This window comes from Symphalangus syndactylus, chromosome 10, assembly GCF_028878055.3.
Source record: "Symphalangus syndactylus isolate Jambi chromosome 10, NHGRI_mSymSyn1-v2.1_pri, whole genome shotgun sequence".
Taxonomy (NCBI): Eukaryota; Metazoa; Chordata; class Mammalia; order Primates; family Hylobatidae; genus Symphalangus; species Symphalangus syndactylus.
Window position 1 is genome coordinate 82,079,323 of NC_072432.2, and position 23,255 is coordinate 82,102,577.

At 41.2% G+C, this 23,255-nt stretch overlaps 1 protein-coding gene across 6 annotated transcripts in view; it reads right to left on the bottom strand.

The window, feature by feature from the left end:
• REST (RE1 silencing transcription factor) overlaps positions 1-23,255 on the bottom strand; it is a 51,330-nt gene that overhangs the window by 22,547 nt on the left and 5,528 nt on the right. For 3 of the 6 annotated variants that reach the window (XM_055294592.2, XM_055294589.2, XM_055294588.2), the window contains exons 3-4: positions 16,483-16,566; positions 471-6,523 (exon numbers count right to left, since the gene is read on the bottom strand). In XM_055294592.2, the coding sequence (XP_055150567.1) occupies positions 4,164-6,523; positions 16,483-16,566 (2,444 nt within the window). In that variant the 3' untranslated portion in view covers positions 471-4,163. Of the gene's footprint in view, positions 1-470; positions 6,524-16,482; positions 16,567-23,255 lie in introns of those variants that run through there. The other 3 variants (XM_055294590.2, XM_055294591.2, XM_063610412.1) reach the window with 2 other exon arrangements.

Below are 23,255 nucleotides of genomic sequence, written 5' to 3' on the forward strand. Positions count from 1 at the left end.
TACTACCCATACTGGACTGTTACCTCAAACAACATGCTGTGACTTTTCTACCTGTGATAATTTTCTTTTCTTTTCTTTTCTTTTTTTTAAGACGGAGTCTCGCACTCTTGCCTGGGCTGAAGTGCAATGGCATGATCTCGGCTCACTGCAACCTCCACCTCCTGTGTTCAAGCGATTCTCTTGCCTCAGCCTCCCGAGTAGCTGGGATTACAGGCACCCACCACCACACCTGGCTAATTTTTGTATTTTTAGTAGAGACGTGGTTTCACTATGTTGGCCAGGCTGGCCTTGAAATCCTGACCTCGTGATCCACCTGCCTCAGCCTCCCAAAGTGCTGGGATTACAGGCGTGAGCCACTGCGCCCAGCCTAAGAAATAATCTTGAAAAGCCTATTAATACACTTGCAGTTCCAGCAGCATAAATTTGGCTTTCCTACATTCTGGATATACCAATAATAAACAAAGACATCATGGTTTTTAAAACTTTATTTCAACGTAACTATGCTTACAGAAATACACTCATATTGGTTAATAGAATGCAATTTAAGTTTAACTTATCCTACACAATTTGGACCAAAAACTTGGTACATGGTTTAAGATTTTAAAAAAGGATTTGCAATCTGGTTTATTTTTATCTATTACAAATGTATAAAAGATCTTCCATCAAATGCTGCTCAAGAAGGCAGCAAGAACCTTGAGAAATTTACCTTTGGTTTGCCTCAGAAAAATAACACGTATTGCACTGCATAAGTTCATAAAATTGGTGCAACAAAACATTGTTGTAATGTTTCAATGCCAGTTTAGAAAGTTCAATAACTAATGGATATGGAAGGGACTGGGAGGGAACCTATGTACACATGTGAAACTGTAAAAGCTTTCTGATTTAGTTAATATTGCATGTAGATTGCAAATCTACACAAACCAAGATTCAGATAATTTCTTCAATCTGAATTAACACTATCTGTTCACTTCATCTGCTGAGGTCAACCAGGAAACTAGGAACACCAGCTGTAAGTTTTTCTGACTTACGTAAAAAAGCAACTTAACTTTCTTCCTCAGCTTTTCAGTCCAGAAGTGACAGTATACTACAGGCAAGGTATTCCTTCCATTGTCAACATTCATAGGGTGACATGCAATGAGGTCTACTTGGGTTTTAATTTGTATCAGCACTCATATGCAAAACAGTCTCCAAAGTTAATTACCACATGACTTTAGAAGTGACTCTAAAAAATAAAATGGCCCTTCTTAGAAGACTAGAGCAAAAGATCCAGCCATAGTTATAAGCCTTATTAAAAAAAAAAAATGCAGCCCCTTGTGAATTACACAATTAAAAAAAAAAGTAGCCCCAGAATAAGAAGCAGCTCTGAAAAGAGGAAAAAATATAACTTAAAATATCTTGAAAACCAATGTGAATACAGGTTCAAAAGATAGTTAAGAGATTCATTTTCATAAGACTACCTAAGATTAAGGCTTATAATATATGCTAATATTTCAAGTTTATCACTAATTACTAAACACCAATTTACAAATAACATGTTCAATTTTTGTTCTTTTATCCAAAGGGAAAATTCTAGACTAAATTCTATCCAGTGTGGGGGAGGGGGTCTAGAAAATAAAAAAGTTTCAAACAGTTCCATGCAAATATCACATTTTTCAAATGGAAGAACTTCCAACTGGACCAGAAGTTCATACTGCTAATGTACTTTTCATTGAAACAATTTTTAGTAAGTACAAATACACGGCATTAAGGTTCAGAACCTAATATAGGCCTGACAATCAAGTCCTTATTTTCTGGAGGAAGGCCTCAAGTCCAATCAATTTCCAGTAACAATGTTTTTACAAATCAATTTAATAATAAGGGGTTTTAATTTCCTTCATGTTTTTGTTTTTAGCATTCTAGTCTTAAAGACTAGAGTTTAGCTCAATTCCCCAAAAGGCAAATGGTTTTTCTTTGCAGTATGAAAGAATCCACAAAAAAAACCTCTTTCCCAAACTAATTCCTAATAACCAATCTGTACTTAAGATGTATCTTTTTCTATATAATGTAAACGGTAACTTAGGTAAAATGTACCCATGAACATTAAAACTAGTCATTAGAAAGACTTAACTAGCTTTATAATTTAAGTTTTAAAACATAAATATTTGCAGCTTGAATCTTCTGTTGACAATGATTGTCGGAGCCTAGAATTCAACATTTACAATGTCCATTCATGCACACAAAACACACACCATTATCACACAACTTACTCCTCATGTCTTAAGAGAAGAATCTTCTGCTTCTTTAAATCTTTGGCCTCCCAGTCAATTCCAAGTTCAAACAACTTTTAACTCAAACTTCACTCTCAGATTTTTAACAAGCTTTCCACCCACACGTTATTAATGCTTTTCCTAATCTTTCATGTTGTACTGCCAAAATCTGAAACCTGCCTCAAAGAGATCATCAGATTTTTAAAAAATGAAATATAAAGTGGTTATTTCAAAACACAATATGGGAGGTCAGAATTCAAGATTCCCTAATGGGATCATATTTTATTTTACTGCAATGAATGACTGCTATCAGTAAGAAAAATCCTCTATTGGATTCTTTCATACTCTTTGGCAACTGGCCAAAGAACCTACAAAAATGTTTTGGAGTACATGCCCTTTGTCATACAAAGTGCCCTCATAGGAACACCAGGATAGCTGCAATTCATTTGAGGCCTCACCTATAGAAAGAGGCTATCACACAGACAGCCAGGACACCCACCAGTTTGTGGAGATCCCTGAGAAAGTATGATTTTAAAAAATCTGGACTGTACTTGTTTCACCAGCCATTTTCACTGTAAAGGAAAGTTGCAGCTGGTCTACCAGCACTCATACTACCTCTCTTATCCTAGGTTTGCCGCGTAATAGCTATGGCTTTGGAATCTCCCAAGTGATATTCTATAAAACTTGAAGGAATAATTATGTCTCCTAATTCCAGGTTTGCAGTTTCCAAATATCACTTATAGTTCTCTTTATTGTAAAGTAGCCATATGAACACCAACCATCTATGAGAAAAGGTTCTCCTCAAACATTTAACACTCTACAATTAGGAATTAGCTGTACCAAAACACATGAAAAAAAAAAAAACTGATGGTTGGTATTTGAGATAAAAATTTGTTCGATGTGCAACCTAGTGGTTTATTTATTGCAAAATCAAAACTGATAGCTGTGAATTTACTACATCCATTCAAAATAAATAAGTTATATGAAATACAGATTCTGGCATAGATATAAGATGTAAAAATCAAAATCAATGGATTGAACCTGCATATTTCATTTGCTCACAAACTTGCACACACTATTATTCTGCAAAATAGACAACTGCAGCAAAGAAAAAGAACTGCCCTTTTGCAAACAAGTCTAAAAGCATCCCTCCAAAGACGCCAAACAAAATAAACATGCATATATATACGTATAAAGTTACTGTTCAACACAAATGCTATTTCTAGGAAAAATTTAACTGCATAGGCAAAAAAACATAAACAGAAACCAAAAGAAAAAAAAATGTGCAACATCTTAAGCCATTAAAGCACCAAAATAAAAAACACACCAAAATCACTGTTTTTATGACGATTAACATACACAAATAAAAAATATTGATCAAAACTCAGGAAGTAAATACTTGGACTGATAGAATGTCTATTGCTGGGAGAATTTTTCTTCAATTTAAATGTCTTCTCATCTCTAAAAAAAAATCTTAAAGTGCTAACTTTATATAAAGCAGGCAAATTCTTCAAGTAATTTGTTATTAAGTAAGCCAATTTTTTATAGATCTCAATAAAAAACGAAGAATAAACTAAAGTGAAACAGGAAGATACGACATGGAGAAAAAAATGACAAGTTGTAGCTGGACAAAGCAATAAAATGCTGTTATACCATCTTAGCCTTCTAATTTCAATTAAACACATAAGCTAACAGATACAGGTATCTGCTGGTTTAGTACACTAACTCTCTTAGATTTGCTAAAATTTACACAACAGTCAACAGGTATACATAAAAAGTCCTAAGGAAAAGAATGCCACTTAAAAATCAATATCAGATACTAATTAAAGCAATCTTAAAAGGTTGTCTGCTATTATAATGAATATAAAATGTAATATACCTTACAAACTAAGAACCGAAACCTCGTCCAAAGTTTCATTACTCCTGCCCTTGAGCTGCTTCTTCAAGATAGTACACATTAACCAAATGGCGATTGAGGTGTTTACTGTAATCTTTTCCCTTTCTGAAAGAACGATCACAGAAGATACAAACAAAATCTCCCTTGGCCGCTTTGACTGCCAAGGCTTCCTTTGCATTTTTTCTGTTAGATTCTTGTGGAACTGGCCGAGCCCCATGCAATCCAGAATCATCACTACCCTCTGACATGTTGTCACTTAGGTCACTTCCTTCATGGCTGTGGATGCCTTCATCTTCATCAATTTCCTGAGACTCATTTGCTGCCATGGTAGCAGGAGGTGATGCCAGTGCAGTTTTGGACACTGCTTCACGTTCTTCTACTGCTGAAGGGGGAAGCACTGGTGAAACTGGTTCTTCAGCTGTTGTATTTATACCAGTGAGATTCTCTCTTGTGTTCTGATCAGTGTCCATTTTCATTTCACAAACTATAGTGTCAGTCTGATGTTTACCATTTAAAGTTTCACCCTCTGACATATTCAAGTTTTGTCCAGAGGATGAAACATGGGTAGATTCGTTGATATTAGCAGCAAGACCAGGTAGGCTCTCATCTGCCTCTTCTGCTCCTACTTTCTGAAGAGGGGCTTCTTCATTTCCTTCACCTGTGTTGAGTAATTTTTGGTCTCCTGATGCCTCTTCTCTTAAATTTTCCTTTGGCAGTGGTGGTGATGGTGGTGAGAGATCCTCTGTGCTTACACTTTCCTTTAGAAGCCAGCTATCTTTAACAGGCACTAAGCCAACTTCAATAAGGACTTGCTCCTTCCGTGCCCTTTCACTCTGCATGTTAGACTTTTCCTTTTTATCTTTTCGGAGAGGAGGCTTTTTGGAAATTGGCTCCATGTGAAGGGGAGGCTCTCTGGAAGGAGGTGGCTCCCTCTGAGCAGGCTCCTTCTGAACTACCCCCATGGGAGGAGACAACTCCATCTGAATAGGCTCCTTCTGGACCACCTCTATAGGAGGAGACAGCTCTATCTGAACAGGTTCCTTCTGGACCACCTCCATGGGAGGAGACAGCTCCATCTGAACAGGCTCCTTCTGGACCACCTCCATGGGAGGAGACAGCTCCATCTGAACAGGCTCCTTCTGGACCACCTCCATGGGAGGAGACAGCTCCATCTGAACAGGCTCCTTCTGGACCACCTGTATAGGAGCAGGTTCTACCTGGGCAACCTCCATCTGAGCAGGTTCCACGGGAGCAGGCCCCATTTGGGCAACCTCCATCTGAGCAGTCTCCATGGGAGAAGGCAGCTCCATGTAAGCAGGTACCATCTGGGCACCCACCATCTGAGCAAGCTCCACAGGAGGCAGCAGCTCCTTCTGAGCAGCCCCCTCCTGAACCACCTCCATCTGAACAGGCTCATCATGAGCAGGCCGTATCTGGGCACCCTCCATCTGAGCAGGCTCCATGGGAGGTGGCGGCTCCACCTGAACAGGCCCCTTCTGAACTGCCTCTGTGGGAGCAGGCCCCATCTGAGGAGGGTCCATCTGAGCAGATCCCTTCTCAACAGGTTCCTTCTGAGGAGGCTTACTGCTTTTCTTACTTGATTTATTTTTCAGAGTTTTCTTCTTTGTACTTTTTTTCATGCAAGTATTTTGCTTTTTATTCTCCTCCACTTTGCTGTCACCTTTTGGCACTTCCTGACTATTATTTTTGGATTTGCTTTCTACCTTCTTTTTCTTTTTTGTTGAAGATTCCTCATCATTCACAGGACCATGTAAAGCATGGGTGTCAACTTCCAGCTTCCTTTTGCTTTTCTTAGTTTTACTGAATTTTTCTGAATTGCTTCCTGTATGCACATCCATCTCTTTCATCTCTGTTACTGATTTTCGAGTTCTGGTAGTCACCTGGATCATTGACACATTATTAGAAGGCTTTTTCTCTTTTGAGACATCTCTTTTCTCCGCTTTGACGGACTTTTCGTTTTTCTTTCCAGCCACATCCCCTTTTATTTTTGTTTGTTCTATTTCTGTTTTTTCATTGGTAATATTATCAGGCAAGTCGGCCTCTCGTTTTTTGGTTTTCTTTAGTTTCACTTTTGAGACATCCATTGTTTTATTAGGACAAGTAGGATGCTTAGATTTGAAGTGATACTGTAGATTACACTTCTTGGAAGCTGCATAGTCACATACAGGGCAATTGAACTGCCGTGGGTTCACATGTAGCTCTACATGTTTTTTGAAGTTGCTTCTATCTGCTGTTTTGTAATCACAGTGTGGGCAATTAAGAGGTTTAGGCCCATTGTGAACCTGTCTTGCATGGCGGGTTACTTCATGTTGATTAGAGGCCACATAACTGCACTGATCACATTTAAATGGCTTCTCACCTGAAGGCAAATCAAAAGTATGAGAGAAGACATAGATTAAGACAAATTCAAGGTTAAAATATAAAGAACTGTATATGTAAAGTAACAACAAAGACTATTCATTGAAAATGCTGTATCATGCACCTTATATTTACCATATTTATTTGTATAACATTTCTCTATCCTTTGACATTGATTCTCAAAAGAGAGGAATAAATCTCAGTTAACCACAAGCTTCAAAAAAGTTCAAGTTAGAGTCCTCAAGCACTGTTAAAGAACAGAGATTCTTTAAGACATACACAACTATTGGCAAAGTTCAGATGGGCTCTGGGTGTTAATTTGGGGGAAAATTATCAATTTTAAAATTTTTTTGTGTTTAGTTAAATGCCTAATGGAGTAGAAAATAAAATTCTGGCCAGGTGCAGTGGCTCACGACTATAACCTCAACTCTCTGGGAGGCCATGGCAAAAGGACTGCTTGAGCCCAGGAGTTAGAGAACAACCTAAGCAAAATAAATAAAAACAAAAATTAACTTTGGAGGCCAAGGTGGGCGGATACCTTGAGGCCAGGAGTTTGAAACCAGCCTGGCCAACATGGTGAAACCCCATCTCTACTAAAAATACAAAAAAAATTAGCTGGGCGTGGTGTTGCACACCAGTAATCCCACCTACTCAGGAGGCTGAGACACAAGAACTGCTTTAACCCAGGAGGCGGAGGTTGCAGTGAGCTGAGATCGTACTACTTCACTCCAGCCTGGGTGACAGCAAGACTGTGTCTCAAAGAAAAAAAAAAAATTAGCCAGGCATAGTGGAGTGCACCTGTAGTCCTAGCTACTCGGGAGGCAAAGGCGGGAGGACTGCTTAAGCCCAGGAATTTGAAGTAGCAGTGAGTTGTGAATGTGCTACTGTACTCCAACCTGGGCAACAGAGCAAGGCCCTGTCTCAAAAATAAATCAATACATAAAATTCCCAGTCAGGCGCGGTAGCTCACACCTGTAAATCCCAGCACTTTGGGAAGCCAAGGCAGGTGGATCACCTGAGGTCAGGAGTTCAAGGCCAGCCTGGCCAACATGGTAAAACCCCATCTCTACTAAAAATACAAAAAAAAAAAAAATCAGCTGGGCGTGGTGTTGCATGCCAGTAATCCCACCTACTAGCGAGGCTGAGACACGAGAATTGCTTTAACTCAAGAGGTGGAGGTTGCAGTGAGCTGAGATCGCACCACTTCACCCCAGCCTGGGCAACAGTAAGACTCTGTCTCAAAAAAAAAAAAAAAAAAAAAAAAAAAAATAGCCAGGCACGGTGGAGTGCACCTGAAGTCCCAGCTACTTGGGAGGCAAAGGTGGGAGGACCACTTAAGCCCAGGAACCTTAAGAAGCATGGAGTTGTGAATGTGCTACTGTACTCCAACCTGGGCAACAGGGCAAGGCCCTGTCTCAAAAATACATCAATAAATAAAATTCCCAGCCAGGCGTGGTGGCTCACACCTGTAATCCCAGCACTTTGGGAGGCCAAGGCAGTGGATCACCTGAGGTCAGGAGTTCAAGACCAGCCTGGCCAACATGGTGAAACCCTGTTTCTAGTAAAAATACAAAAAATTAACCAGGTGTGGTGGCAGATGCCTGTAATCCCAGCTACTCGGGAGGCTGAAGAAGGAGAATTGCTTGAACCCAGAAGGCGAGGTTACAGTGAGCCAAGATCGCACCACTGCACTACAGCCTAGGCGACAAGAGCGAAACTTCGTCTCAAAAATAAATAAAATAAAATTCCCATACTCCCTCCACCCTAAATTTCTTATGGTAAATCTTGAGAAAAATATCTTTCACTCTGGGCTATACTCCCAGATCCTAGGTGCAAAAGTTTTGAAATTCTGCTTTAGCCTAAGCAAAGGCTTTTTCCTGAAATTTAATCCTTCTGTCCATCATGGCAAGAGCTGAGTAAATTTTCACTTAGCAAAGTTCCTGTGCTAGCATTGCTATTTTAAAGCAAAAATATAGGCCAAGGTAATTATTCAGAAAACTTTCTTGATTTTCCCCCCACCTTTCTATAAAATACGTAAAGGAACTAGGTAATGAGAAGTGGCACACAAATAGATACGGTATGTAAAATAAGCAAAGTCACAATCACTGACACATACAAAACCAGACCCCCACCCCCAAATTAAAGGCATAAGAGTAATACATTCTACCTGAATACATACCCATCTAGATCACACTCTAGTAAATATTACCAAATGGTATCCATACCCCACTGGTCCAATGGAATGCATAGTAGAAAAACGGAAATTGACATTTATGAAAATTCATCTCAAACATTCTCAAATTCATATCAGATCTTACTAAAATTTTTCATAAAGCAAAACTCAGACATTAGGTAAAACCATGTAGATGTTAAGTTTTACATGATTAGAAAATGCCTGGCGATAAAATAATCACCTTATCCAGGTAGTCCAATTGGATATTCAGCTGACTGGACAATTCTTCTCCATGTCGGTCTACTAACAGATTTACAAATATGCAAGTTTCTACAACATGCTACATTACTCTATACCTAGTTCTCTATTGTCTTCTCCAGTGAATGATTTAAATGGAGACAAACATTTTCTTAACATATGTGGACATAGAACGTAGAAAGATAGGTAGCATAAGGCCTAAGAACTTCCTGATAGAGCTAGACTGTCTGGGAGATAAAACATGAGCTCTGCAAGTTGCTCACTCTGACACTTTGAGCAAAGTCCTGAAACCTCTCTAGAGTTCAATTTCTTTTTTTTTTTTTCTTTTTTCTTTTTTTTTTTTTGAGATAGAGTTTCACTCTTGTTGCCCAGTCTGGAGTGCAATGGCGCAATCTCGGCTCACTGCAACCTCCGCCTCCCAGGTTCAAGCGATTCTCCTGCCTCACCTTCCCCAGTAGCTGGGATTACAGGCATGTGCCACTAAGCCTGGCTAATTTTGTATTTTTAGTAGAGATGGGATTTCTCCATGTTGATCAGGCTGGTCTCAAACTCCTGACCTCAGGTGATCCACCCTCCTCGGCCTCCCAAAGTGCTCGGATTACAGGCGTGAGCCACCGTGCCCGGCCTCAATATCATCTATAAAATACTCTCTAAGTGTTGTGAGCTATAAATAATCTAATCTATGTAAAGTCCTTAACATGGAGCAGACAGCAAGAACTCAAAATGCATTACCTATAATTGTTCGCTTTTGGAACCAATTGGTAACTTTGAGTATGGATAAATAAAAGGGAAGACTCGGCTGGGCACAGTGGGTCACGCCTGTAATCCCAGAACTTTGAGAGGCATTTTTGTAAAAATATAAAATTTGGGGAGGCATTTTGTAAAAATACAAAAAATTAGCTAGGCGTGGTGACACATGCCTATAGTCCCAGCTACTTGGGAGGCTGAGGCAGGAGAATCCCTTGAACCCGGGAGGCAGAGGGTGCAGTGAGCTGAGATCGCACCACTGCACTCCAGCCTGGGCAACAGAGCAAGACTCCATCTCAAAAAATAAATAAATAAAAAAGGCTGGGCACAGTAGCTCACGCCTGTAATCTCAGCACTTTGGGAGGCCGAGGCAGGCGAATCAAGAGGTCATAGAGTTGGAGACCAGGAGCTGGAGACCAGTCTGGCCAACATGGTGAAACCCCATCTCTACTAAAGATATAAAAACTTAGCCAGGCGTGGTGGTGCATGCCTGTAATCCCAGCTACTTGGGAGGCTGAGGCAGGAGAATCACTTGAACCCAGCAAGTGGAGGTTGCAGTGAGCTGAGATCATGCCATTGCACTCCACCCTGGATGACAGGGTGAGACTCCATCTCAATCAATCAGTCAGTCAATGGGAAGACTCTTACGTATCCTGTCTTTCTTACATTCTGAGTAAATAGATAAGTGGAATTTATCTCTTCTCTTCATATTTACACACTAATAAAATAATTATTATTAAAATAGCACCATTTTATAACTAATGAATAAGGAGATCTATACAGCAAGCATGCATCAATCAAGGTACAAAGGTCCACCTAAGGAATGGTGAATGGAAAGGGAGGGTGTAGAAATTTTGTTTAAAATTTGATGGCATGATTTATTTGCTCTGTTGTTTTTCTCCCTTAATTTTTACTTTATTGCCATTAAATCTTGCTTATATTAAAATATATTCATCAAGATTTTCTAATTAGTACCTACCTGTTAATTTTTTGCCCTGTACAAACAATTTTAAATTCTTTTTCCCAATTCTAGTAACAGGTTCTCTTCTTTGTAAATCTGCCAGTTGTCTGTTTTATGCCTCCGAAATGAATTTATAGGTGTAAGCCAAGACAAAAGGGGAAAGAGTTCTACAAGCTTTATACATATGTATCAAAAATATTCTTAGAAGAATGGCCAGGCATAGTGGTTCACACCCATAATCCTAGCACTTTTGGGAGGATGAGGTGAGGAAGATTGCTTGAGCTAAGGAGTTTGAGACCAGTCTGGGCAACCTAGTGAGACCCTGTCTACAAAAAAATTTAAAAATTAGCCACCTGTTGTAGCACAAGCCTACAGTGCCACCTACTCCAGAGGCTGAGGTGGGAGGATCGTTTGAGCCTAGGAGGTTAAAGCCGCAGTGAAAAATACACAAATACAAGCCTCTCAATTTTTTTTAATTTTTAAATTAATTCTCTTAAAAATAAAAACAAAACAAAACAAAAATCTAGAGAGAATGGCAAAGAAGTTTTTTTTTTGAGACTGAGTCTCACTCAGCCGCCCAGGCTGGAGTGAAATGGTGCAATCTTGGCTCACTGCAACCACCGTCTCCTGGGTTCAGGTGATTCTCCTGTCTCAGCCTGCCGAGTAGCTGGGATTACAGGCACCTGCCATCATGCCAGGCTAATTTTCGTATTTTAGCAGAGATAGGGTACCACCACGTTGGCCAGCCTGGTCATGAACTTCTGACCTCAGATGATCCGCTCACCGTGGTTTCCCAAAGCACTAGGATTACAGGTGTGAACTGTGCACAGCCAGCAAAGAAAATTTTTAAGTAAAAAGTAATGGCGGCATACAATACATTACCAGCAATAAAATGAAGTCCAATAACCCAACATGGATAAATCTCAAGAACATTTTATACAAGAATGTTCTAAAACTAGGCGCAGTGGCTCATGCCTGTACTCCCAGCACTTTGGTAGGCTGAAGCAAGTGGATCGCTTGAGCCCAGGAGTTCAAAACCAGCCTGGGCAACATAGTAAGACTCCATCTCTACAAAAAAGAAAGAAAAAAAAAAAAAAACAGGCATGGTAGCGCACACCTGTGGTCCCAGCTACTTGGGAGGTTAAGGTGGGAGGATTGCCTGAGCCCAAGAGGTTTAGACAGCTGTAACTGCACCCACTGCACTCCAGCCTGGGTGACAGAGTGAGATCCCACCTCAAACAAACAAACAAACAAATGCTATAATGTTCTTTGATAGGAGACAGAATATCATCCAGGGGAAAGACTGGGTGGAAAGGGCAAGGTGTTTCTGAGCAGAAATATTCCATCTCTTGTTCTTGAGTGATAATCAAATAGGCGAAAGCATAGTCACTCAGCTGTACACTTAAGACCTGTGCATTTTTAAATTTATAAATTATACCTCAATAAAATAGTTTTTAAAATTTATTCTACAAAGACTCTCAAACCATCACAATATCTTTCAAACAATCCCAGCTATTTAAAACAGTCCCTTGGCACCAACATTATCAATAGAAAAAAATAAAACGTATGTCTGTCTGGGCACAGTGACTCATACCTGTAATCCCAACACTTTGGGAAGCTGAGACAAGATAATTGCTTAAGGCCAGGAGTTTGAGGCCAGTCTGGGCAACACAGCAAGACCCAGTCTCCATAAAAAGAAATAGGATATTGGCCAGGCACGGTGGCTCATGCCTGTAATCCCAGCACTTTGGGAGGCTGAGGCGGGCGGATCATGAGGTCAGGAGATCAAGACTATCCTGGCTAACATGGTGAAACCCCATCTCTACTAAAAATACAAAAAATTAGCCTGGCATGGTGGCACGAGCCTGCAGTCCCAGCTACTCGGGAGGCTGAGGCAGGAGAATCGCTTGAACCTAGGAGGCGGAGGTTGCAGTGAGCTGAGGTCGCGCCATTGCACTCCAGCCTGGGTGACAGCGAGACTCCGTCTCAATAAATAAATACGATATTTAAATAAAAGTAATAGTTCCAGCCAGGCGCGGTGACTCATGCCTGTAATCCCAGCACTTTGGGAGGCCGAGGTGGGTGGATCAACACCTCTACTAAAAATACAAAAATGAGCCAGGCATGGTGGCGGGTGCCTGTAATTTCAGCTACACAGGAGGCTGAGGAAGATTCTATAGCTTGAACCCGGGAGGTAGAAGTTGCAGTGAGCCAAGATCGCACCATTGTACTCTAGCTGGGTGACAAGAGCAAAACTGTCTCAAAAAAAATAATAATAATAATAATAATAGTCTCCAATTAGCTGGAGTGGTGGCATGTGCCAGTAGACCTAGCTACTCAGGAGACTGAGGCAAGAGGATGGCTTGAGCCTAGGCATATGAAGTTGCAGTGAGGCATGATCACATCACTGCATTCCAGCCTGCGCAACAGAGTCTCCAACTCCAAAAACAACAACAAAAAAATTACTTATTTGTGAGCTTGTATCCTATAATATGTAATCTGAAACTCGATATCTTCATAGTACTAAGGTTGGAGACAGCAAATACTTGTTTTTAGTACCCAGCATACATACAATAGCTAGTGGCTACTACTAGCTTTTAAGACACCATTAAAATACTTGCTATACTGTTAACAGCAAATACTAAAAATCATCTTTAAAATATAGCAGAAAAAACTCAAAACATTTTGCAAACCCAAATACAATTGTTTCATGCAAAGATTATCAACTGGTATAAAACTCCATAAACATTTAAACAGTGACAAAACAAAGTATTACTAATTGAACGAAAGGATAAAAGTATGTCGTCATTCTAAATGCAGTGACCTAACATTATATTAATGGGTCACCCACATGTGACTTTAAACGAGGCATATCATTTGCGAGAAAGATTATCAAGCATTTAAATTTAATTTCCAGTTTACAATACAAAGGACAGAAGAAAAGCTAAATGACACCATGAGAAAACAAGTGGACATATCCAGAAGGAAGGACATTCTACAGGAAAAAAGGTCATATTTTTTTCAATGCCCTATATTCCCCATCTGTAAAATGAGGATAATAGAACTCATGCAACATAAAATAGTTATGAAGACTAAAACTAGTTAACTAATATAAAGCTCTTGGCCGGGAGCAGTGGCTCACGCCTGTAATCCCAGCACGGTGGGAGGCTGAGGCAGGCGGATCACCTGACATCAGGAGTTCGAGACCAGGCTGGCCAACATGGTGAAACCTCATCGCTACTAAAAATACAAAATTAGCTGGGTGTGGTGGCACATGCCTGTAATCCCAGCTACTTGGGAGGTTGAGGCAGGAGAATCACTTGAACCTGGGTGACGGAGGTTGCAGTGAGCTGTGATCACACCATTGTATTCCAGCCTGTGCAACAAGAGCGAAACTCCATCTCAGGAAAAAAAAAGAAAGTAATAACAATAATACTACAAAGCTCTTTTTACTAAAAAGCTAGCACAACTATCAACAGGACATGATGCTTACCTCCAAAGTCTGAGATTGCATCCACGTTACCATCAGACAATGAAACCAAAAAACACCCAAAAATAATAAAACCAGGTTTCTGGTTAAGTGGCACCACTCAATGGCTTAGATTTAGGAAAAAAACACTCAAAGTACATTAGTGTGACAAGCATGTAGGGTCAAGAAAGGCTAGCAAGTATACTATACACAACTTCATAGCTGTTCAAATAAATCAGAATCTGCGATATAATCAAGTCTTATCAAATCTTGTTACTAACTCATAGCAGCAACGTCCAGTAGAAATATAATGCATATCACACATGTAATCTTAAATTTTCTAGTAGTCATACCACAAAGGTAAAAAGCAAACAGTTAAAATTAATGTTATTACTTTTTAAAGCCAATGTATACAATAGTTTCGCCATATGATCAACTTCAAAAATAAATATTTAACATTCTTTATTTTTTCTCTAACCTGCTTCAGAGAAAGATAGTCTTTTCTTCATACTGTTTTAAGTCAGTGGCCGGGCGCGGTGGCTCACACCTGTAATCCCAGCACTTTGGGAGGCCAAGATGGGCAGATCACTGTAGGCCAGGAGTTCGAGACCAGGCTGGCCAACATGGCGAAACCCCATCTCTACTAAAATTACAAAAATTAGCTGGGTATGGTGGCACATGCCTGTAATCCCAGCTACTGGGGAGGCTGAGGCACAAGAATTGCTTGAACCCAGGAGGCAGAGGTTGCAGTGAGCTGAGATCCGCACCACTGCACTCCAGCCCGGGGGATAGAGCAAGACTCTGTCTCAACAAAAAAAAAAAAAAAAGAAAAATCTGGTAAGTACATATTTTATAAGTATCAATTCAAACTACTAATGTTTCGAAAGCTTAATAGCCACATGAGGCTAGTGGCTACTCAACTGAATAGGGCAGATCTAAGGTAATTATTAATTGAAGGGAGATGGGTCTACATAGGCTTTTGTAACAGCAAGATTTAAGATACTTTTCCCACAGGGATATACATTCTAAATCTGTATTCTAATTAGAAGTGGTAGTTTGGCCAGGCATGGTGGCTCATGACTGTAATCCCAGTACTTTGGGAGGCCAAGGTGGGTGGATCATGAGGTCAGGAGTTTGAGACCAGCCTGACCAACATGGTGAAACCCCGTCTCTACTAAAAATACAAGAATAAGCCGGGCGTGGTGGTGCGCACCTGTAATCCCAGCTATTCAGGAGGCTAATGCAGGAGAATCGCTTGAACCCAGGAGGGAGAGGTTGTGGTGAGCTGAGATCGCACTACTGCACTCCAGCCTAGGCAACAGAGCAAGACTGTCTCCAAAAAAAATTAAAAAATAAAAAGTAAAAGTGGTAGTTCACCAAGAGTCAATCAGGGCTACCCATTCAAGCAAGTTCACCAACGCTAACATTCATTACTTTTTAACTGGGCCACTTACATACTTTGATAATAGGGACTTTTTTTTCAAGATGGAATTTCGCTCTTGATGGCGTGATCTCGGCTCACAACCTCTGCCTCCCAAAATTCAAGCAATTCTCTTGCCTCAGCCTCCTGAGCAGCTGGGATTACAGGCATGCGCCACCACGCCTGGCTAATTTTGTATTTTTAGTACAGATGGGATTTCTCCATGTTGGTCAGGCTAGTCTCGAACTCCCAGCCTCAGGTGATCCGCCCACCTTGGCCTCCCAAAGTGCTGGGATTAAGGGCATGAGCCACCAAGCTGGCCAACAGGGACTAATTCTGAGTGGTGATGGTGATTGTTTCAGTTACTGGAGTGGACGAATCTCTCATGTTATAGTCCTATACTCTTACTACAGCTTAATAAATTGGCATCCTAGATTGTCTATCATTTTCTTTTTCAAGCTAAACTTTTGCAGTCAGTCCTTAAAAGCTCTACCAAACCTTGAAACAGAACAAACCTTAATTTCAGGACCTGAGAAGCTAAGAAGGAATCCCTGACACTTGTCAACCACACATTATGAGTCTCAGCTTTATACTGTTAGAAGAAATATGAGAAGTAGGGGTTAAAAGATCAATCAGCCTTGGTCTACATTAGTTTAACTTTTGTTGGAGTCACGGAACGCTTCAAAGATTTGATGAGAATTAAGGCCCCTCCTCCCAGAAAAAGTGTACACAAAAATTCCATTTTCAGGAGGTCCACCTTTGGATTCCATGTTAGGAATCCCCAGATTGACAGAACACTGATTTTTAAATTCTGACTTCTAAATTATATTAAAAATAAATAATAAGTAAATGACTCGGTTACAAGTCTAAAAGAATTTCCTTAAAATGGTCATTTAATGAAAATGATAGAAAAGTTCCAATTTCTTACCAACCTGAATGAGTACGCATATGTCTAGTTAGATGAGTCTTCTGAGAACTTGAGTAAGGACAAAGTTCACATTTATATGGGCGTTCTCCTGCAAAATTTCAATAATGAAGAGTGTTTAAATGTCACGAAATAAGCCAAATACAATTCTCACTAACAATGCAACAATGTTCAGCGCTCAGCACATTTTAACAAGAATTTTTTTTCCTATTTCTGGCAAAAAGATCAATTTATCATGTATTTAAAATGTAAGTTATTTATTTCAGAAACTATGACTACATTATTTTGGCTTTGCTGACAAAAAAACAACATGACTTTCTGAATTCTCACAGCCCTTTTAATTTTCACAGTGATACTGCATGTTAATACATTAAGTAGTGATAAGTAAAAAACTATCTTGATAAGGTACAAAGCATTTTTGTTATATAAGAATCACCTTTTAAAAAATCTACCCGAACTGTCTGATGCTATTAACGCCGGTTTTTGTTTTTTTTTAAACTTGTAAATGATGAATCTACTACCATTTGAAAGTGTTGGCTTAAAACAATACTTTTCAGTGAGAATGTAATTGCTTTATGCTAAAAATTTTCAAGTGGTAGAGTTCCAGACCAGCCTGGGCAATACAGCAATACCTCATTTCTAAAAATTTATTTTAAAAACTAGCCTGGGGCTGGGCACGGTGGCTCACGCCTGAAATCCCAGCACTTTGGGAGGCCGAGACTGGTAGATCACGAGGTAAGGAGTTCAAGACCAGCCTGGCCAACATAATTAAACCCCCTCTCTGCTAAAAATACAAAAAAAATTAGCCGGGCATGGTGGCACATGCCTGTTGTCCCAGTTACTCGGGAGGCTGAGTGAGGCAGGAGAATTGCTTGAACCCGGAGGTGGAGGTTGCAGTGAGTGAGACTTCGTCTCACTTAAAAAAAAAAAAAAAATAGCCTGGGCTGAGCATGGGGATTGTGGCCCCTGACTGTAACCCCAACACTTTGGGAGGCCAAGACAGGCCAATCATATTGAGCCCAGGAGTTCAAGACTAGCCTGGGAAACACAGCAAGACCTCCTCTCTACAGAAAACAGAAAAATTAGCCAGGCGTGGTGGTGCATGCTTGTGGTCCCAGCTACTTGGGAGGCTGAGATGGGAGGATTGCTTGAGCCCAAGAAGGATGAGGCTGGTGTGAGCCGTGATTGTACCACTGTGCTCCAGCCTGGGTCAAAGTGAGACCCTACATGTAGTCTCACTTGGGAGGCTGAGGCAGGAGGATCACTTGAGCCCAGAGTTTGAGGCTGCAGTGAGCTATGACGGCACCACTATACTCCAGCCTGGAGTACAGAGAGAGATCCTGTCTCTAAAAATAAAAATAAATAAAAAACAGTACGTTAAAAAGAAAAATTTAAGAGAAGGTCATCTATTTTCTTTTCATTGTTTTTTATGAGACAGGGTCTCACTCTGTTGCCCAGACTGGAATGTGGTGGCGTGAACGTAGCTCCTGCAGCCTGGACCTCCCGGGCTCAACAGATCCTCCCACTTCAGCCTCCTAAGTAGCTGGGACCATAGGTGTGTGCCACCAAGCCCAGCTTTTTTTTTTTTTTTTTTTGGTGGAGACCAGGTTTTGCCATGTTGCCCAGACTGGTCTCGAACTTCTGGGCTCCAGCAATCCACCTATATTGGCCTCCCAAAGTGCTGGGATTACAGGCATGAGCCACCATGCCCAACCAGTCATCAATTTTTAAAACAAATTATAAAAGCCACAGGGACTGAAGACTAGAGGCCAGTGATTTAATACTGAAGAATTTAAGACTCAAAGGTAGGACACGTATATTCTTTTTAGACATGGTTGTCAACAACAAAACAAGCCTTTTTTCTTTTTTTTGAGACGGAGTCTCGCTCTGTTGCCCATGCTGGAGTGCACTGGTGAGATCTCGGCTCACTGCAAGCTATGCCTCCTGGGTTCACACCATTCTCCTGCCTCAGCCTCCCGAGTAGCTGGTACTACAGGCGCCTGCCACCATGCCCAGCTAATTTTTTGGTATTTTTAGGAGAGACGGGGTTTCACCTTGTTAGCCAGGATGGTCTTGATCTCCTGACCTCGTGATCCACCCACCTCGGCCTCCCAAAGTGCTGGGATTACAGGCATGAGCCGCCACACCCGGCAAAACAAGCTTTTAAAAAAAGGTGTACAATTTGTTTTAATATAGTCTCCAGACACAAGATAATCATGACCTTGGTAAAGCTACTAAAACACCCTGTTTCCTCATCTGTAAAAGTAACAGAATCTTCACTTCCTGTAATTGCAAAAGTTTAAGTAATACATGCAGAGCATTTAACACTGTGTCTGGCACATAGTAAAGCCCTCAGTAAATGTAAGCTATCAATTTTGTCTAAGGCAGAAACAAATGTGTCTAATAAAATAAGGAAAAGGTGGTACACAGAAAAAAAGAATAGGCCGGGCACAGTGGTTCATGCCTGTAATCCCAGCACTTTGGGAGGCAGGCGGATCGTTTGAGCCCAGAAGGCCGAGACTTCAGTGAGCCGTGATCACACCACTGTACTCCACACAGGGCAACAGAGCAAGACCCTGTCTTAAAACAAAAAATAAACAACAAAAAGAATGGTGATAGGGGTTGGGCGCGGTGGCTCACACTTGTAATCCCAGCACTTTGGGAGGCCGAGGCGGGCGGATCCCGAGGTCAGGAGATCGAGACCACGGTGAAACCCCATCTCTACTAAAAATACAAAAAAATTAGCCGGGCGTGGTGGCGGGCGCCTGTAGTCCCAGCTACTCGGAGAGGCTGAGGCAGGAGAATGGCGTGAACCCGGGAGGCGGGGCTTGCAGTGAGCCGAGATTGCGCCACTGCACTCCAGCCTGGGCGACAGAGTGAGACTCCGTCTTAAAAAAAAAAGAAAAAAGAATGGTGATAGGTGGGACTATTCTGCTGTAATTCACTGGTAGCTATGTATTAGCTGTAAAGAGTTGGTAGCAACAGAATGCCTACCTTATGACCTGGAACAATTAAGATAGTTTTATGTTAATGGAATTCTTTAAAAAAAAGATATACAAATAGCCAATAAACACATGAAAAGATGAACATTATCATTAGCCGTGAGGGAAATGCAAATCAAAACCACAATGAGATGAAGACTTCATACCCACTAAGATAGCTGTAATCACAAAGACAAATGTTAACATTATTGCTGAGCATGTGCTGAAATTGGAACCCTCATACATTGCTGGTGGGATTGTAAAATGGCATGGCTAATTTGGAAAACAGTTTGGCAGTTACCCAAAATGTTGCTACTATACTGCCCCACAATCTCACACTTAGGTATAATCCAAAAGAAACAAAAACATATATTCACACAAAACCTAAAATATGAATATTCATAGCAGCATTATTCAGACTGCTTACTATATGATTCCACTTATGTGAAATATTCAGAACAGGCCAATCTATAGTGAACTGCATAGGTAAATTGTATCTCAATGAAGTTGGAAAAAATTAAATACCATTGCAGATAAACTTGAAGAATCAAAGATAATTTACTTTTAAATTCTTTTATTTTATTATTATTATTTTTTGAGACGGAGTCTCGCTCTGTCGCCCAGGCTGGAGTGCAGTGGTGCGATCTTGGCTCACTGCAACCTCTGCCTCTCAGGTTCAAGTGATTCTCCTGCCTCAGCCTCCCGAGAAGCTGGGACTACAGGCTAAGTTTTGTATTTTTAGTAGAGACGGGATTTCACCATGCCGACCAGGCTGGTCTCGAACTCCCAACCTCAGGTGATCCTGCCTGCCTCCCAAGGTGCTAGGATTACAGGAATGAGCCATCTCGCTCAGCCTGCTTTTAAATTCTTTACAACAGATTACTTTATCTGCATAATCCCACAAACTAGGCATAACTCTCCTCCAGAAAGCTTAGTTACCTACTGATTTTTCAGTTACACATACAGGCAAAAAGGTTTTCTTTAAAAGTAGATTTTGTGAACTAGTTAAATATCAAAACCACTAAACTAAAGAGGTCAACCTGAACGAAAGTCCCCAGCTCCCCCCCACCCTTTCGGTGGAGGTTGCAGTGAGTCGAGTTTGCTGAACTTTAAATGCTACTTGTTTTGTTTGTTTTTGAGACAAGAGTCTCACTCTGTCACCTAGGCTGGAGTGCAATTGCGCAATCTCGACTCCCTGCAACCTCCACCTCCCAGGTTCAAGCGATTCTCCTGCCTCATCCTCCCAAAGTGCTAGGATTACAGGCGTGAGCCATAGTGGAACGGCTATAAATGATACTTGTATATGACCTTGGGAACATCACTTCAGGCTTTTAAATCTGAAGTTCTCCCCTGTGTAAACATGAACTATCATCACAGATGCTATTTTCCTCAATGGATTGTTCTGAAGATTAGCACAGAATAGAAGGGCACAAGAAACACAATTAAGCCCATTAAGTTAATCAGAAAACTGGGCTACTTACTAATACAAGTGGAAATGAGAAGTAATTCCTGAACACTATCAATTTAAGTGATTCCTGTCTTTTCTTCCTCTACTCTTCCGCACCAGATGAGTTTATTTTCCATAATTTTCAGAACTATCCATTTAATACCAGAGATACTTTCAGAATTTACATAATCAAAATATTAACCTTCAATCTATACATCACCAAATTGTTTTAAAATGTAAAAAAAGGCCAGGTTCGGTGGCTCACACTTGTAATTCCAGCACCTTGAGAGGCCGAGGTGGGCTGATCACAAGGTCAGGAAGTCAAGACCAGCCTGGCCAACATGGTGAAACCCTGTCTCTACTAAAAATTTTTTAAAAAATTAGCTGGGCGTGGTGGCACGCACCTGTAATCCTAGCTCCTCAGGAGGCTGAGGCAGGAGAATCACTTAAGCCCGGGAGGCAGAGGTTGCAGTGAGCAGAGATCACACCATTGTACTCCAGCCTGAGTAACAGAGCAAGACTCCCCCTCAAAAAAAAAAAAAAAAAACACACACACACACACACACACACACACAAAATTGGCTGGGCGTGGTGGCTCATGCCTGTAATCTTTGGGAGGCTGTGGCAGATGGATCACTTGAGGCCAGGAGATCAAGACCAGCCTGGCCAACATGGAGAAACCCTGTCTCTACTAAAAATACAAAATCAGCAGGTGTGGTGGCGCATGCCTGGAATCCCAACTACTCAGGAGGCTGAGGCAGGAGAATTGCTTGTAACTGGGAGGCGGAGGTTGCAGTGAGCCGAGATTGCACCATTGCACTCCAGCCTGGGTGACAAGAGTAAAACTCTGTTTAAAAAAAAAAAAAAATCAGAATGAAGGTAATACCGGGGAAAAATAAGCATTAAGACCAAATAAACCAGGCCAGGCATGGTGGCTCAGGCCTGTAATCCCAGCACTTCAGGAGGCTGAGGTGGGCAGATCACCTGAGGTCAGGAGTTCAAGACTAGCCTGGCCAACATGGTGAAACCACATCTCTACTGAAAATACAAAAATTAGCCGGGCATGGTGGAAGGCACCTGTAATCCCAGCTAAATGAATATGATGTACTTATTTATGAGCTTAGTATATATGATGGCTGGGATTTAAGATATTGTAGGTGAGGCTGGTTTAGTCTAACAGTTTGTCTAATTCAAACTATTAAGTGATTAATGGGGTTGTAACCCCAAGTAACTTTCATTTCCTACTCTATGTATTTTTGTAATGCTTGACCTTTACTTCTGAAATTGAATGCTTTCAAAGCATTGAGACAATCAATCACAGGTTATGACAAATTCCAAAGGGACTACAAATTCTTTTACTGGACTAAATTTTAAAGCATTCAACACATGAGCCATCCATCTGCTGGGGCTTAGCAATCCTGTAACAGAGGTCACTCTTGTAATGGAATTTCACCTGCAAGTTTTACTGTTTAAGCCTACCAGTTAATAGTTTTAAGTCTTTGGGATGTAAAAAATAAGTAAATAAAATAAATTTTTAAAAATTCAGTCGCTGGATACGGTGGCTCACACCCATAATCCCAGCACTTTGGGAGGCTGAGGGCAGATTACTTGAGCTCAGGAGTTAGAGACCAACCTGGGCAACATGGCGAAACCCTGTCTCTACCATACAAATATCAGCCAGGTGTGGTGACATGCGTCTGTGGTCCCAGCTACTTGGGGGACTGAGGGGAGAGGGTCACTTGAGTCCAGGAGGTCAAGGCTGCAGTGAGCAGTGATCGCGCCACTGCACTCCAGGATGGGTGACAAACTATCTCAAAAAAAAAAAAAAATTGGCCAGGCATGTAATCCCAGCACTTTAGGAGGCCGAAGCGGATCACAAGGTCAGGAGTTCGAGACTAGCCTGGCCAACATAGTGAAACCCCATCTCTACTAAAAAAACAAAAAATTAGCTAGGCATGGTGGTGGGCACCTATAATCCCAGCTACTTGGGAGGCTGAGGCATGAGAATCGCTTGAACCTAGGAGGTGGAGGTTGTAGTGAGCCGAGATCACGTCACTGCACTCCAGCCTGGGGCATAGAGGGAGACCCTATCTCCAAAACAAAACAAAACAAAAATTAAGTCTACCACTCCACTTAAAGCAGCATCAATTCCCCTCCTCAGTGTCCCCTTTACCAGTGGGGTTCAGTCCTGGCAAGTGCCAACTCCTGTTAAGAGGAGACCTGAGGCAAACAGCATCCCACACCCCCTGTTCATTTGTGATCCCAAGAGTAGAGTATGGGATTATTCTCTATCCATTCATCAGGACCCAAATGCACCAATTCTTACCAGGAAAATGTAACAGAAATGTCCAA